The 17120-nt window shown below is 36.0% G+C and overlaps 1 protein-coding gene across 1 annotated transcript in view; it reads right to left on the bottom strand.

Annotated features, from left to right (window-relative positions):
- Nucleotides 1-11421, bottom strand: part of LOC131693134 (sortilin-related receptor-like) — a 59293-nt gene extending 47872 nt beyond the window's left edge. Inside the window, exon 1 of the mRNA XM_058980714.1 lies at nucleotides 10621-11421. Within this exon, the coding sequence (XP_058836697.1) occupies nucleotides 10621-10974 (354 nt within the window). The 5' untranslated portion in view covers nucleotides 10975-11421. The remainder of the gene's footprint in view (nucleotides 1-10620) is intronic.
- Nucleotides 11422-17120: the final 5699 nt, after the last annotated feature.

Below are 17120 nucleotides of genomic sequence, written 5' to 3' on the forward strand. Positions count from 1 at the left end.
CCGTTTTCGCTTCAGATAGATATTCAGATAGTATTTGCGACTCATGCCAGCCTGTATCAGTGGTCTAATAACACTTAGCGCTCTAATATCATAAATACCCTGACGTTTAAAGAGTTGCCATAATGATTTCAGGTTAGCTAAGGTTAGTTAGCTGACTAGTGGGATACGGAAGCTGAAGTTTAACTATAATGTATGCATTATTTGTTGTACTTTGACATTACAACCAAATGTAATAAACTTTATTATTAGTTCGAATAGCAAAAATTTCGCATGAATTCATAAAATTTAATTTTTCTGGTGCATAAGCACATATTAATGGATCGTTTTACATTTTCTTTTCTTATGGATCGTTTTGTAAATATCCAAGAACCATAAGTTAACATTCGGTATATGAAACATTTCTAATGTTCATTTTTACATCTTCTATGGACCAAGAAAAATTATTTAGCAAACATTTTTATCAAATTTATGAAACTTTTTCTGACATTTTATTGCTCCGTAATACCGTGGAACATTTTTGTCGATTTTATGGAACATATCGACGTGTTTTAATGTACATTGTCAATATTCTATGGATCAATGTCAGTTAATTTATGGCGCAAAATGTATCCTTTTATGGAACATTTCCAATATTTTTATGGGGCATTGGTTGATTTTAATTGCTCTTTTATTACTATTTTAGTGCTTTTTTGCGACCATTTTATGGTTCAATTTTAAATAATCTATGGATCAAATCACCCTTTTTTATGGATCATTCACACTGTTTTATGGATTTTCAGTTTTGTTTTATGGAACATGGACAACTTTTTTATGGATCGTTTTTCAATTTTTTATGGATCATTTTTGTTATTTTAGCGGCGCAAACTTAGGGCTGCCTTTTTCGTTTGTTTCTAGTATGTAAGGATCGGTTTTTATGAGCATTTGAAGATTTTTGTGTCTTTAAAAAGTTGTTTTTAATATCATTATCAACAACTTTACCGAAGATACAAAGCCTCTAAATAATGTTTTGAGTTTATTCTCCGTAATTATGTCCAATAGAAATAATTACTAAAATTGCTTTTTCAAGAGATGCTCTGTATTATGTTGTATGATTTCTTTGGAGACATTGAACCTCCAAAGTTGGTGGTTGCGAAATAATGTGATCTTGGCCGTGAAAAAACTGGTTTCGAACCGTTATTTCAGAACTCTTGACATAAAAAGAGAACGTGGCCTTGTGTACTAATTACGCCATCAATTTACCACTCAAATATACGTCATAAATAGCCCCTTATTACACTTTTATTATTTTGCGAAATTTTCAATCCCACTGTATGGCTATTTTATAATTGATAAAACAAGCAATCTTTAAATGCTCTTAAAAACCTATTCTGACATATTCTGACAAACTGATATTATCATTTTTCATCATTTTTCTTTTTCCTCTCTACGAAAACACTATGTAGTCTTAACCCACTAAAGTTTTTTTGACAAGTAACGTTGTAATTGTTAAATTAAAATGAATCCCTCATTTTAGAAAATACGATAAATGGGTGATGCTTTATTGTTGAAAAAGCCTCTATTATCAGTATAAATTAATTGTATTTCAATGAAAGTAACTGGTTAATTTTTATTTTATATCGAATTCAGGAAGTGTGCAAAGCAGCCCCCACCTAGACCACAAAAAATATTTTTGAACGCTATATGAACAACTTTTTTATGTGTGAACCAATTCCGCTCATATTTCGCATAAATAATACATACACGATGACGATAAATCTGTGCTGATATGATATAAATCCATCGATTATTAAAGGAGTTATAATTCGTCAAAATTGACGGTATATTAAAATTTTTATTTATTTCCTTTAACTCCTCCAATATCTTTTTGAAGGAAGTACATCATTGCTGTTGTGCTATCTTTGACTAGCGCCATTTAGCACTTTTCAAGTAAAATGATTTTAAAAGTTTGAAATTAAGTATCTTGAAATTTATAAATGTTAAACGCTTCACGGAGCAGGTAACCGATGCTTTCATGTTTTCTGCAGTAGTCTCTCGATTTATGCGAAGATCGTTGACTATATTGGCAGTTTTTGCTTAAAATGTAAACCAAAGTCGCTCGCAAACGTGTCATAAGTACGTATTGATGATAAAATATGTATGACATGTCACAAATGTACCAAGAAGATTTCATATAAAAAAGAATCATAAATGATTCGTTAAATTATGCGCTATAGATCCAATGTTATACTTTTTCATGCGTTAGGAGCATTTTTTTTCTTCGAAACCAGGTGGAACAGTTATAGGTCAGTCCTGGTACGGGTCAGGTGGATAGTTTGGGTAATGGCTGAGCTGGTCCATGCGGACGGCATGCACTCCATAGGAGAAGAAGGGATGATGGACGGGGAAGGGTATGAAAGGTTTGTTGAGCGTGTGTAATAGTGTGATCGCTAAGGGCTCGAGCATTTGAATGCCAGCGTGTCTCTAACTTTGCACGCATAAATTCTATTTTAGATTCGTGTGGCCATTCGCATATTCACGTGTATTCTTGAACGATCACGCGCGGACCGTGAATCTGATAATTAATTTTTAGTGTATGGTAGAGGGACGGGTTGTCGGGTGAATATGAGCATCATTCTTGATTGGTCCAACTGAAGGCATGAGTCCAGGCTGATCGAGAGTAGAGAATTCCGAACGTAGCCGGTCTATGATCACGCTAATGGTAGGTTAATTCTTGAGACCGCGGTTGTAAAGTTATAGGTGCTGAAAAGTTCACTTAAGTAGGGGGGTGTTTTAATGTTAGCGAAATTGTGAGGGTATATGGGAGAATATACAATTGATTGTGTTAGTGAGTATTAGTATGAACCTAACTTAAGATATAGTAATAAAAGGAAAAATAACATGCCGAATGTTTCTTTTTTTCAGGTCACTAACCGTGCATTGAAGAATGCCCAAAAACTCTGAACTAGGCCCCGTCGACTAGTCTGTCGGGCATTTGGAGGTTCACTCTCGAGATCGGGATTGTTAATTTATAAGTGCTAAACCATCCACCGGGGTGTTATGCTTTTAACGAGAACGTGGGTGTGGTCGTGCGGGGATGATCGCGAAGGACTCGAGCGTTTGTATGTGGACTTTTTTGTCGCGTGTGCGTGTAACTTCACGTGGACACATTATTTTTATAAGCGTGTGGCCATTCGCATGTTCGCGTATTCTTCAATGATCGCGCGTGCACGTCTTGTCTAGTTTTTATTTCTATTGGTCCAATTAAAGGCATGAATTTGGACTGCTAGGATCAAAGGGCGGAGACTTCCGGACGTGACCGATTCATGATTGCGCGAGCTTAGGTTCTTAGGTTCCAACGTTCACCTAATCAATCGGTGTGTTTAAATATTGGCGAGATTGCGGGCGTTCGTATTTGTGACCAGGTTTGTGTTATCGCGTAGGCCACGTTTGTACGTTTGGAATGAGAGATTGTTAGTGTATATGAGAGAATAAGCAATTTGTGTCAGTGAGTGTTATCATGGATCTAATTGAAAATATAGCAACAAAAGAAGGGTACCTGCAGAGAAAATTGGGCCCTAAACCCACAATGTATATGATTTGACCATGACAGTGGATAATAAAGGTCGCCAAGTTAAGTACTAACATTGATCACAATGTAGCTAACCTAAAAAAAAAATAATCGTATCCCAAGTTCCTGTGATATAATCACTGTAATACTGATTTGGTGGAAAACCCCCCGGACCACATCAAGGTACAGTATCATGCCGAGGGATTTTCATGCGTTAGGAGCAATATCAGGTTACAAAATGATGGTATTTGGAACACAAAGTTTTCACAATTTCCTTTATTCAAAAAAAAACTATAAATAAAGTTTGTTTCATTAACAATTAGAGACAGTATATATCAAACAATATTATTGTCGACAGGCTAGACCAAAACAATATTCTTCTTGCATAATCCGTCATTACATATCGGCATACTTTCTAAAACTAGTGGAAGTCTCAAAAGGAAGTTTGTTCAATAATCTTGAAAACACAAGTTAACCATGCGCAGAAAGAAACTATGGCAGGAAATGTTTTGCTTCCAGGACAAGAACCTAGCTATGGTTTATCTTTTTTTTTTTTTTTTTTTTTTTTTTTTTCGAGAGTTGTCCTACTGGAGCTGTAGAGCTAGGTTCTCGGAAGGGCTCCCCGTCAGAATCACATACTACAATTTGCAGACGAGACAGGCAATGTCGCCTAATAAAACACTGCAATAGGCCAATTGTAGCGGGCCGTGATTCTGAATGTGATATTCATTGTACGGTTCAGGCATGTGCGGGCGTAGGGAATCCCGTGTATCATCGCGAAGGGCTCGAACATTTGTACGTTAATGTGCTCGATCGCGTGTGCGTTTGTATGTCGCGTGTGCTAACGTGTAACGTCGCGTGCATAAATTCTATTTCATAACCGTGTGCCTTTCGCATATTCGCGTGTGTTCTAGAATAATCGCGCGCGGACCGTGAATCTGATACTTAATTTTTTGTGTACGGTTCAGATTCCAGAAGGAAGTGGGTTCTTCCATATCATTAGAGTTCCCAATCATGTCGTCGTAGAACGCGTGGTCTAGTGGATATGAGCTTTATTTTTTTTTTTTTTGATTGGTCCAACTGAATGTATAGACCTAAATTGCTAGAATGAAGGTTAAAGATTTCCGGACGTGACCGATTCATGATCGCGCATTTGCGGGTTGGCGTTTGAGATCGCGTTTGTAACTTCGTAAGTACTAAAACGTTCACACAATTGCCGCAGTGTTATCAAGTTTACGCGATCGTGGGCATAGGTGTGCGTAGATGATCGCGAAGGGCTTAAGCGTTCGTATGTTGACGTGTTTGTCGCGTGTATGTGACTTCGCATGTATAAATTCGATTTTGAAACCCTGCGGCGATTCATATATTCGCGGACCGTCATTCTGATCTTTAGTTTTCGGTGTACGGATCACATTCTGACAGGGAGAGAGTTACCCCATATCACTAGAGTTTCCGGTCATGTCGCCATGGAACGTTTTGTCTAGTGGATATGGTAGTTATTTTTCAATTTTATTATTTTTTTAATAATTAACAAGGACCTAGATTGTTTGTACCGAGGATAGATACTTCCGGACGATCCCGATTCATGATGGCGCGAGCGCGGGAGTTTGTAGGTTGACACTTGAGATCGTGTTGGTAAGTTTATGAGTGCTGAGATTTTCACCTTATCACCGGGGTGTAATCATGTTTGCGAGTTCATATGTTGCTTGGAAAATCGCGAGGGGCTCTAACGTTTGTGCGCTGACGTGATTTTGTAACGTATGTTCTTGAATGGTTGCGCGAACCGTGAGTCTGATATTAAATTTTCAGTGCGCGGTTTGAATTCTGGCAGAGAGTGGGATCGTTTATATCGATAGGGTTCCCGGTCATGTCACCATGAGACGTGTTGTCTAATAGGTATGGGCGTATTTTCTTAAATGGTCCAGCTGAAGGCATGGACCTAGGCTTCTAGGATCAAGGATAGACTTTCGGACATGACCGATTCGTAAGCGCGTGCACGATGGCATTTTTGTAGGTTCCCGCTGAGACCGCGTTTGAGAATGTGTGAGTGTTAAGACGTTCACTATCACCATCTTTGTTGACCCAGCTGAAGGCGGGTGTAGAATGGCAGTATAGGACTCGAAAAGAAGAAATAAAAGACAATATATGAGAGACGTAATAGATTAGATAGGTACAAGATACAGCTGAAGTTATGATCATCACATGAGACATACATTAGTACTTCAAACACTACTAATACTTGAATAGCCAATCACCACACATAGCACATCCTTTCTCAATTATCTATTTGTTACTGGTTGATTGTTGGTTATGAGCTGGTGAATAGAGGAAAGGTATAGAACAGACAAAAGGCTCATATCAGCCCTCCCGGCCTCCCCGACACACCACTATCGAGGCGTATTGTAATCAACATCTTGAAGCGGGCTTCTTATATAAATCAAATCCTCAGTAGTCATAATGTTTGGTGGAATATTAACATGAGAACTAATTAACCTCTAGTAGTAGAACTTGGTGCAAATAAAAACTAAAAAGAGCGAAGGTCCTTATATTTAGATAACTCTATTGAATATATTGTGGCTTGATGATGTTTACAATACCGTCAATCCCATCAACCTGCGAGAGGGAAGAACCTAGCTATGGTTTATCTGCACAGAAATTACGTATGTCATTAGAGACATAAAACGGATTCACACCTTCCGCGCGGCATTCTATTTCTTTTCACTCGTTTCCGTGGATAAGAAACACAACTTCTGATCAGCGGCATTAGGCCTGCTTCCGAAAGGTTGAGTAAAATGAAACTAAAAACCCAACATTTAGGGAGTATTGGGGTAAAACAGATTACAACGTTTTAGGCAGACAATCCTACCATCTTCTATAGAATCATTGGATTTTTTGCATAAGAAACACTAACTATGGTTGCCCGCATTCACTTTTCTTCCAAGTTATACAGCCAGTAATAAAAACAAACATTAGGGCAAAACAAACATGATAGCATACTTAACGGTCATATTTAATGCATGCAATCGATTCTCCTAGCATTTTTACATAAGAGGTGCACATTTTCGATAACCGCGCTTAGCCTTCTATCACGCTAATGTATAAAGTCGCGATTTTGATACTTTTTTCACTGTGCAATGCACATCTAACAAAGCTGACTGACTCAGCTCTAATCAATGGCTTCGAATGGATAAGGTGATAAGAGAAATAGGATGATGGGTTCGCACCCTATCTAGGGTTACTTTAAAAAAAATCTCTGGAATACGAGGGGATTTATTTAAAGTTTGACCGATTGTGTACATTTTAAAAAAAATATTAAATTTATTTGTTGATATAAGACAGATCTTGCCCCTCATAATGCTTTTTCATAACTTGAAGTTCCATATCACCTAAGATAAAGAATGCCATTACATTTGATTTTAAAGAAAACACTCAGATATAGAAAAGAATGCTTCTTTGCCTGTATTTCTTCTTATTTTAGCTGTTTGCGTGCAAATAAGAATGTCATAGTACCAATCCAACGTTACTCGGTGCACATACATATATAGCTAATTTCCTTTTAATCTTCTTCCATGCGTACAAACACTGCACACCATACAAATGCTGCTGCACAAAAGCGGCAGCATAGGCAAACTTTAGGTACCTACTTGATATTCAACTGCAGTTCTGTTTATAGCCAGAAAACATCATACCATGCATGAGCAAATAGGATCAATGTGTTGCGTTCTTTCTTGTTAGATATAGCTGAAACTCGTAAATCGGTGTTGTTTGTGTTCGACTGGTGACCTTGACACTCGATGTGAAGTTGTTGTTTCCCTTTCATTGTCATCATTATTGCGAGGGATTGCCCTTCCTATGATCGTTCTCTGGGATAGACCATCCAACATCAAATCATGGTCTTGTCAATTTTGGTCTTGTCAAACTGCAAATGACGTGAAAACCCAAGATGATACCAGATAAGGTATAGGCATACATAAAGCGACAGTTTTGGTCTTACGATTGGCAGGATCGACATTTCGTAAATACTGCTCTACTTCCCAAAAAAGGGATTATTAAAAACGAAAACAATTGAAACATAATGTATTGGGTATAGAAACTAGTGCATTCAGCCTTTTTAAGGTTCTCAAGGCGTTTGCCACCAATAATATTATTGTACACACATGCAACACCTTATGAAAATTATCTTGAATCTGCTTTGTGTTTGTCAAATCTGCGACTCTTCGTATTCTTATGAGGATACGCTCTTCTTCCCTTTGAGGCAGACCCTCGCATTATTGCCTAAGTCCTTGCCGAGTATAGCTCTACAACAATATTGCCATAGACTAATGATATGTAAAAGAAAGCAGAAACAAACTACTGAAACGAAGAAGTGAACAGTGCGGACAAATCATTTGCCACTCCTGGCATGTTATACATAACAATCATTTATCCTAAGTAACCTGTCCGTTTGAGAATGCTATAACCGAAATTTCAACTACATCAGTTGAATCCACCGATGAACAACTAAGCAAATATTTGCGCCACAGTTACTGCTACTATCCTGCGATCACACCAGCGTAACAAACGAACAAAGAAACATTCTTTACAGAGCTGATAACCGCTTATCGATTGCTCTCGATTTCACGACGTCTTACTTTATCTCTCACGTCCGTTGACTCCGCATCATTCCCCCATCCGAACAAGAGAAAGACGTTGCACTCGAATATATTTTGGACACGTTTTGCTATCTACTGCGCATTAAAATGCATACCGCTAATTTCAGCAGAACACGGCAGGTTTAAGTAGTTTATTTATTTAATTGCTCCCTTTGAGTGTCAGACCTGCACAGCAGGACACTTATTCTATTTTTACAATGAAATCAAATATCAGTACAAGCAATAGAAGCACAGGGTTATTGTATCCATACAATGTATAAAGAGATGTCCATAGAACCATAAGTGCGGAAGCTGACTTTGAAGCGTGTGGAATATTTTTGTAAAGCTGTTTATTGCTGTTATATATTATGATGAAGTGAAACAGAAATTTGTTCAAATTATTCCAAGAGAGATTAGGATTGTTCCAAAGGAGATTGCTACACGTACCATTATCATGTTTTCCCTATCGCGGTTTTTTATAACAGATTTGAAATATCAGCTTAATTTTTGAGTTTTCCCTACAATTTTATCATTCCAAAAATATACGCTTCAACATCGTATTTAAATTTTGGTATCTTTAACTAAAACTTTTCACAATCAGTTGCGAAAAAATCATTTTTTCAGATCAAGCTCATTTTGGTGTATGGTGTATTAACCCTTAAAGGCTCAAATTCTGTGAAAATTGTTTCTTAACTTCAATTCGTTACTGTGATAATTTTGAAATGATTTTCGCAGTGTTGTTTTAAAACAACATTGCACATTTAAGGGTTAAATAAACAAAACCGCCTGTTCAGTGTGATGTACGGTGTCTTTTTCAACAATTTTTTGAAAAAAATCGGCACCTCTGAAACTTCTGGATATGAAAGAATGGACTTGTTCTCGAAGATGATTAATGTAACTAATCTTGAATCCTATCAGCTCCATCTTATAAAATTTAATTGTCATGAAGTTCAACCTTTCTATTGGAATAGACTTGATTTAACATTTGACGTCATTGCAATTAATAACAAATCCTAATTCAAGCATGATTTTTGAAAATAGCGAAGCTCGCATTTGACCCAAACAGAGAAAACGGCGATGACATTGTTGAAGTTTTGTTTTAAATGTTATTTTGAAAACCAAATAAAGTTACGATGTTATCAGTATCGCACTCACAATTTCGTCGTATTAGTTTCGTTAATTTTGGTATCTTTGTTTGTTTCAGTTTCGTCGATTTTGGTGACCAATCTAATCATTTTTTAATCAATTCCATGACTGAATTACTCCGCCGAGACAGTATTCCGATGAGGAGAACCAACATTTGTAGTTTGTCACTTTTGAGCAGTGTGTTAAAGACAAATAGTTAGCACCACTCTTACACTTTCGACATATTTCAGTTAGTCGTTTTAGTATCTCATTTATACTAGCATTGTCACAAGTATTTAGGTTTGATCTACTGTAGGATAGATTTAGAGAATCAAAAATAAAAATGTGTTGAAAGTGTATCAGTGGCGCTTGGACTAACATGACCTGTACTCTTTTTCTCTACAATATCGGTCAGAATTAAGGTCAGAATTTGTTCCCCTTATAGAAGCATTACCTGAGGAATTCCACGAAGATCCGTCAGAAAATATCTAAAATCGTGACCGCCCATCTTAGATTCCGATGAAACTTTACAGGTTTAACCGGCATGGAAGCCTGAACATTTTCCACAGTCAATAAGATTATTTTGACTCAAGCGCAATTTTTTAAAAGGGCGTAGACGTTTCTACGCGCAATAATTTTATTTTTTTGTTCAATTACACTATTTTACGCAGTAAAACTATTTGAGAACGAGTTACAGATAATGAATACTTCTGCACGAAAAAATATACACTGAAAAAAATGTTGCGTCATTTTCCACAAAAACAAAAAAATATGATAAAAATTCAAATTGCAAAAAAACCCATTCTTTCTATTTTTTTTATATTTTGTCAACAAAAATCTAAAGAGACAAGAAACATTTTGAATGTTGATGATGGAGAAATTATCAGCAAAAAAGTTTTTCTAACGATAACTTTATACATGGTTTTAAATTTCATACTAATTGACATACAAAACTGTAATTTTATTACAGTATCAAAATGCATTTAACAAATGTCTTCCAAAATACGATAGTTTTCGAGATATTTGGAATTTTACTCCAACAAAAACAATTATTTTATGTAATTATATCCTTTTGTTTTATTACGACCTTTTCAGAAGTTAGTCGCATTCCTCCATCAACAATTAGTTTTTCGTAAGGCCCATAACATTTCCTATAACTTTCCCATTGACATCAAGGCAATATTGTAAACCATTTGAAAGCTACATGAATACTTCTTATGGTAAATATTATTCTAATTACATAATAATTTTGGCAACAGAAACTTTGATATCTTTTAAAAACAATTTAATTATTGAAAAATTATACAGTTAACTTACTTTGGCTTCAATTTCTTGCGGAAGAGAATTTTTGCTTTCCTTCGTCAAGCTGTTGCTGCTGCTCGTTGGCGACGTTGCTGAAGACATTGAACTGCCGCCACCGCTGGCAGCCGACGAGCTAGAACCGGTTCCAGCAGGACTGCGTTTGAACCGACTTGTATCGAACCCCACACCATCCCTCTCGGTCACGCGGCTTATAACGAATGGTCGTTTCAGCAATGGATCCTCATCGTAATCCACATGTAAAATATCCGGAGGAAATCCGTGACGAACGGATTGAGTACTGACACATCCAAACAGACTAATCAGCATCATTGTCAAACCGATAGAACACCAACAGCGGGGACGCGCCATTTTGATTTCTTTTTCTGTTTTCTCCGAGGTCGGCAAACCCGTACGAAATCACTCAAAAGCTGCAAATTCAGATACTACGAAAAGGAAATTTGTGTTCCTTTTGCTTTTCCGTAACTCTATATTGCAGGCAGATAATCTTCATTTGCTTGCACATGCACATTCGATGATTGTTTAATCAATCACATCACCTCAACATAGGTAATATTTTGGTTAATTCCGACACACACTGCGCACTAAATAATAATTTTTCTCTTCGCAATATTACCTTACTGCGACATCAAGGTCAACGTTTCTAATCTGCAGCGAACAGTAAAATGCAATTCTGAGTGATTTTCCAGAAAGAATATTGCAACTTCTTCCTTTCGCAAAACGCGCACGTCACTAAAAAATAAGCACTTCCGTTAAGACACTTTCCCAACGAAATCTCACTGATGACTGATGGAAAATTCTGACAAAATCGCGAAAAGAACGATTTTGTGACAGCCATTCTCTGAGAAAAACCTGACAGAAAAACAAAAAAGAGAGACGCAAAGTGACAATCAGGGATGCCAGGAAATATTTTCGAAAACCAATGCATACACTGAAAAAAACGACGAGTATTTCTAACTACTTAGTCATGGCAGAATTCTGTTTTCAGTAAAAAGTTAAATGCACCATGAATAATTTTTAAGCTAGAACGACATGGTAGTTTCAACTACATAGTCATGGTAAAAATGACCATTTTCTACATAATGTTAGATTTACCATGCTTATTTTATGAACTACCAGAAAATACTTGAAGCTACTATGCGGCTCGAATAAACACTCATGGTATGCTTTACTATTAAGCATATTTGATTCAATTCTACTACATGACTTGTTATAGCTCTTCCGACGTCTATCAATTATTACTACCAACATGGTAATAATGAAAGGATTTACCAATGAGTTTCAACTGAACACGGGTTACGTTGAAAAGTACTAAAAATATGGCAATTTATACAAGCTGTTCATGCTTTCCGCCATGTTGTAAATAAAATAATTTCTCCGCGATCTCGACCCTCACGAGATATAGTTACAAGGAGGAGTCGTGACAATGTACAAGACAAGTTAATGACACGGAATCTACCATTGGTGAATATTAAGATTTACAGCACTGAAACTGAATTAAATATTTCTTAAGCGTTCAATGCGCTCATTGCTGAGAGCTGGAAGTTGGAAAAATCGACGCGCGTTATATCGTTATCGGTAAGATTTTGTTTTTCGTTTAGATTGGACTGCTTTTTACGAATATTAGTTTCAGGTCGCGGTTTTACAATTCTCCGCCTGGCTGAAAAGGCGCTCAATGATTTTCGATGCCCATTTGGTCATTTTGGATAAAATCTAGTAAATGGTGTCTGGTTCCACTTCCTTTCTACAGAGTGCACAGATAGTTGGTATGATGTGTTGAAGCGGTAGAGAAGACAAGCATGATAGCTACTAAGTAGTTCACAAGCGAACAAACATGCTAAATTTGTTATATGTGATAATCCGCATATCCCTTTAAATGCTTTAGGAAATGTAGGAAATTAAGCATTTTATCAGGTAAATGTTGTTGGTAATAAAAATATATAAATTACATCAGAAAAATGTGTTTTTCATTCATCTATAAGAATACTGACCATATACAATATATACTATGGTACTACTATAATATGGTAAAACCAATGCTACTTTCAATCAGCTATCAATCTTCAAAACAACAATTTTCATGGTAATTCTGACCATAAGGTAAAAACGGAGGCATAGTAGAAATTACCATTATATTGCTATGAAATAGTAAAGTATACCATGTCTCGATATAAGAATGGATATGGTACGAATGACAGGAATCATCCTCTTGTCTACTAAAATTCACTGGTACAGCCTTTTTAATTTAAACCCCTAATATAGTAGTTTATATCATTGTTTTCGTTTCAGTATACCATGTGGGTTGAAGAGACCCTCATGGTGGCTTTCACTATTTTGTGTATTTGACTTAATATTTATTCCATGGTTGAAATAACCACTAAAATTTTCAATTTGACCGTGCTTCTAGTTTCGACTTGCTATAGCTCTGCTGTCTTGTTCCATTTTTACCATGAGTATGGTAATAATGAAAGGATTTACCAGTATTTTTCTACTGAACTCAACATATTTTTACAATAACTATGAACATTGTTATTTATCCAGTACTGTCCAGACTGTTCGCCATATTTTTGAATAAATTTGTTTGTTTCACAAATTGCGTTTTTTAGAAACAAAAGCGGATAAAGTAAATGGCCACGTTTCGTTTCTGATCCGGTAAGTATAAGAATAACAGAAATGAATTACAAGTTCTTACCCTGTAAAGTCCATGGAACAATCGACATACACTATTCGTGTCGGCAAGTCTTTATTATTTATGTATGATGAACTGAGTATAGGTCTTACGAATTTTGTTTTTAGGTCACAATGTTACAGTTCCGATCCAAAAATCGGCAAATCGTGACGCGATGCATGCTATCAACATGTGCTTCCATTAATAAAACTGTACGATTTTTCATGCACATTTATAATGTGTGAATCAATAAAAAATAATAGAAATAATACCAACGCCATAATGCGTTTTAAATTTAATTACAAAATACTGGTCATATACCGGATATACTATAGAAAACGTGGTAAACATCAATAGTAATTTTAACCATCTACCAATTTTCAAAAGCACCATGGTTATGGTAATTCTGACCATTGGATGAAAACGGAGACATTGTACAAATTACTATTGTGTTACCATGAAATGATAAAAATACCATATCTCTATGTCAGAATGGAAATGGTACAAATGAAGGGAAACATACTCAAGTCAAGCATGACATGTTGTCTACCAAAAGTCACTAGTACAGTCCTTTTAATTTAGCCCCCTAACATATTAGTTTTTACCATGGTCTTCGTTTCAGTGTAGCATATGAAGACTTTTTTTCAATAGGTCCAATTTACAAAAGAGAGTCTCTCATTGTTTACTGTCTCTTCCGCGACTTACTCGGTCACCTTTCTGATTTCTTTTCCACTGTTTGCGTAATAAGCTAGTAAAAACCTTTATCTTTCGAAACATACTGATAAATGTTCGAAAAGTTTGGTGGTTTTGCAGTAATAATCGAAAGAGAAAGCGAACAAAGTAGGCTCTCATTTGAAGATTGGACCTAATGAAAAAAAATCTTCAATATGTAAAAATCTACACACAGAAAAAAAATGTTGGTAAAAATAAGAGTTTTTCACTCTTAGCAAAAAACAACCAACGCATACTCTTGGTTTAAAAATAAAACTTTTGTTTTGAGTACTATTCTTCATTTGCTTAAAAGGAAAACTTTTACTTTGATTATTATTCTTGATTAATTTAAAAGTTTTACTTTCAACCTAATAGTTGGCGTTGGTTGTTTTTTGCTAAGAGCGGAACACTCTTACTTTTACCAATATTTTTTTTCTGTGTGTATAGCGGGCCTTACACGGTGCAACAATATTGTCAATAAAAATATTGAAAAAACTACTTCAATACCTCGTCCAATTCAGCTTTTTGTTAATGGCTGCGTCCCCAAATGCGCACCCCACTTTGACAAGTCGTCCGTCCAATGTCAATTTTGACAAATCATCAGTCTTGTCAAATTTGACAAACCGTCCTTCAGATTCAATTTTTTGATCGTGGTAGGTGTTCAATTCTGCTCTCAACTAATATTGAACGTCAAATATAAATAGTTTTTCAGTTGAAAGACTAAACTGATTTCGGTACGGATCCGCACAGTCAACTGTAGTCCCATTCAACAGCGGCACTTAACTCGAAATGTGGATACAGAACATCTGCTATTCAAAACTATTCGCTACTCGCAATCGGCATACAAAAATCGGTCGACCAATACGGCAATTAATCAGTTTTATCATGTAATTGGGCGATTAGCAAACTGAGTAAAACCAATCAGCGATACTCAATCTAGTCGAAACTAATAAGTCAGGTGAATTGCTACCGATTTCTTCGGTAAACGCAGATGCAGCTGTAGCTAACAATTGTCAATTCTTGGTGCTAAATTTTGCTACAAATTTGTATTCAAAATCAGGTGTGAACAAATATTGTTTAGGTCTAGGTTTAGGTACTGTATCGTTAGAAGATGCTTTTCCGGGTAGTTTAAAAGCAAGTTTCGTGTAGCTATTATTAGTCATTTCATGTGGGATGAATTTAAGTAAGAGCAGAGGTTCAAATCGCATAATTCTCTCGACACTTTCAAACAGCTGAAAATATGCTTATAAATAAATTCACGAAGAAAATAAAATCATCGAAAAAGGCGTTTGAAAATAAACTAACAAATTTTAAATTTGACGTTTAACGTTTATTAAGAAAATAAATAAGCAGGATACATGATAGCCGTGAAACTCAAGGCTGATGAGACCGCTTGTCAAAATTGACACCGCTGATGTGTTGTCAAAATTGACACTGTACAAACGACTTGTCAAAATAGAGTGCGCATTTGAAAACGCAGCCACCAGCAAAAAGCTGAATACGCCTGACCCTACACGAAACGGAAATCATATCAATAAATGACAAATGACAAGAGTGCTTCAACCCATCAATCCCATTTAAATTCTACAGAATCAATATTTTCAAGATGACCTTACATCATCAATATATTGATCAATATACGATTTATTGTCAATATTTCTGCTCATGTAGGGTCCGCTAATCCCATTTAAATTCTATGGAATCAATATTTTGAAAATGGATAAATGGTTTATTGTCAATATTACTGTTCGTGTAGGGTCCACTTATGTTAAGAGCACTTTACACGCAGAAGAATCAGGCCTTTTTTGAAACAACAAAACGTTTAGTTGAATTTTAAATTTGACGAATGGCTGTTTCAAACTGAAATAGGCATTTCTCGAAAGCATGTATTTTGTTTAGTTTAGTTGGTTGTTGGTAATTTCAAGCAACAGTATTGATTAAATCAAAGCTAAATCTTGTTTTTCACTACATCAAACGGGAAAATTGTTTATTAAAACCAAAATTTGTTTATTCTAGCTGATTTTTGTTCTGCGTGTATGTGAGACAAGGATATTGTCAATAAAAATATTAACAAAACCACTTCAATATTTTACAGATGCCCTTACACCATCAATATATTGATCTATAATCGTATTATTGACAATATTTCTGCTCGTGTAGTGTCGGTTTCGTCGGCTTCTTATGTATCCTTCGACATTCTTCTTTCTTCCGGAAGAGGAAGACCCCAAAGAGGAACCTTTTATTGTTACTTACGTCATAATCTAAATGTTCTACAGAAATAAAGATTTTTTATAACAAGGATACAAATATTTATTGCTATTCTTTTCTTAAATCCTCATTGCGACTTTTCAGCCATGCGCCATCAAACCGTGCGTTGAATTAAGCGCCCATCTAGTTTGTATCAGTGCGAGTGAGAAAACATTTTGACGTTTGTTTTTGTTTCGATCGCACTCGTGTGTATCCCATATAGCAACAACTCGACGAAATGCTATATTATCTCGCGATAGACAACATCAAAATCTATCTGGCAGCTCCGTGCTGCACAGATTTTTAAAACTACACGCAGAAATTTATTTATGCATCAATAGCATACTTTTCTATCTGCCTCTCGTTTCTTCTACTGAAATTTTTATGGATTGGACATATTCGGTCTATCCACTCATTGAATGCTTACTAGAAGTCTATGCTAGAAAATGCATAGAAATCAAAGCAGAATAAAAGCGACAGGAATAGAAAGAATGCTAACTATGCATATTTTTGTTTCTCAGTGTATATGCAAAGATTAGTCCATCATCTTCACTAATAAAAATAGCAACACTGTTCGAGCAGTGTTGCTATTTTTATTAATAAATGGACTAATGCGAGATGCATTATGGTATAGACTTATCCAGCTGCGTTGATATTGTGCCGTTTTGACGTTTACATTGGGAGGAAAACAAATCATTTGCACTGCAAATTGGGAGGAAAACAAACCGCTTGTGGGCTTAAGGGGAGGGCGGTAGTATAAAAATGCGAGAACTCAGTGTGCGTATTTTAAACGTCAGATATCTCAATATGTGTTTACATTCGTCATGTTTGAGTGTGTTGATTTGTTGCTAGTGAAATTAATCATGGCGCC

The sequence above is a fragment of the Topomyia yanbarensis genome, chromosome 3 (genome assembly GCF_030247195.1).
Source record: "Topomyia yanbarensis strain Yona2022 chromosome 3, ASM3024719v1, whole genome shotgun sequence".
Lineage (NCBI taxonomy): Eukaryota > Metazoa > Arthropoda > Insecta > Diptera > Culicidae > Topomyia > Topomyia yanbarensis.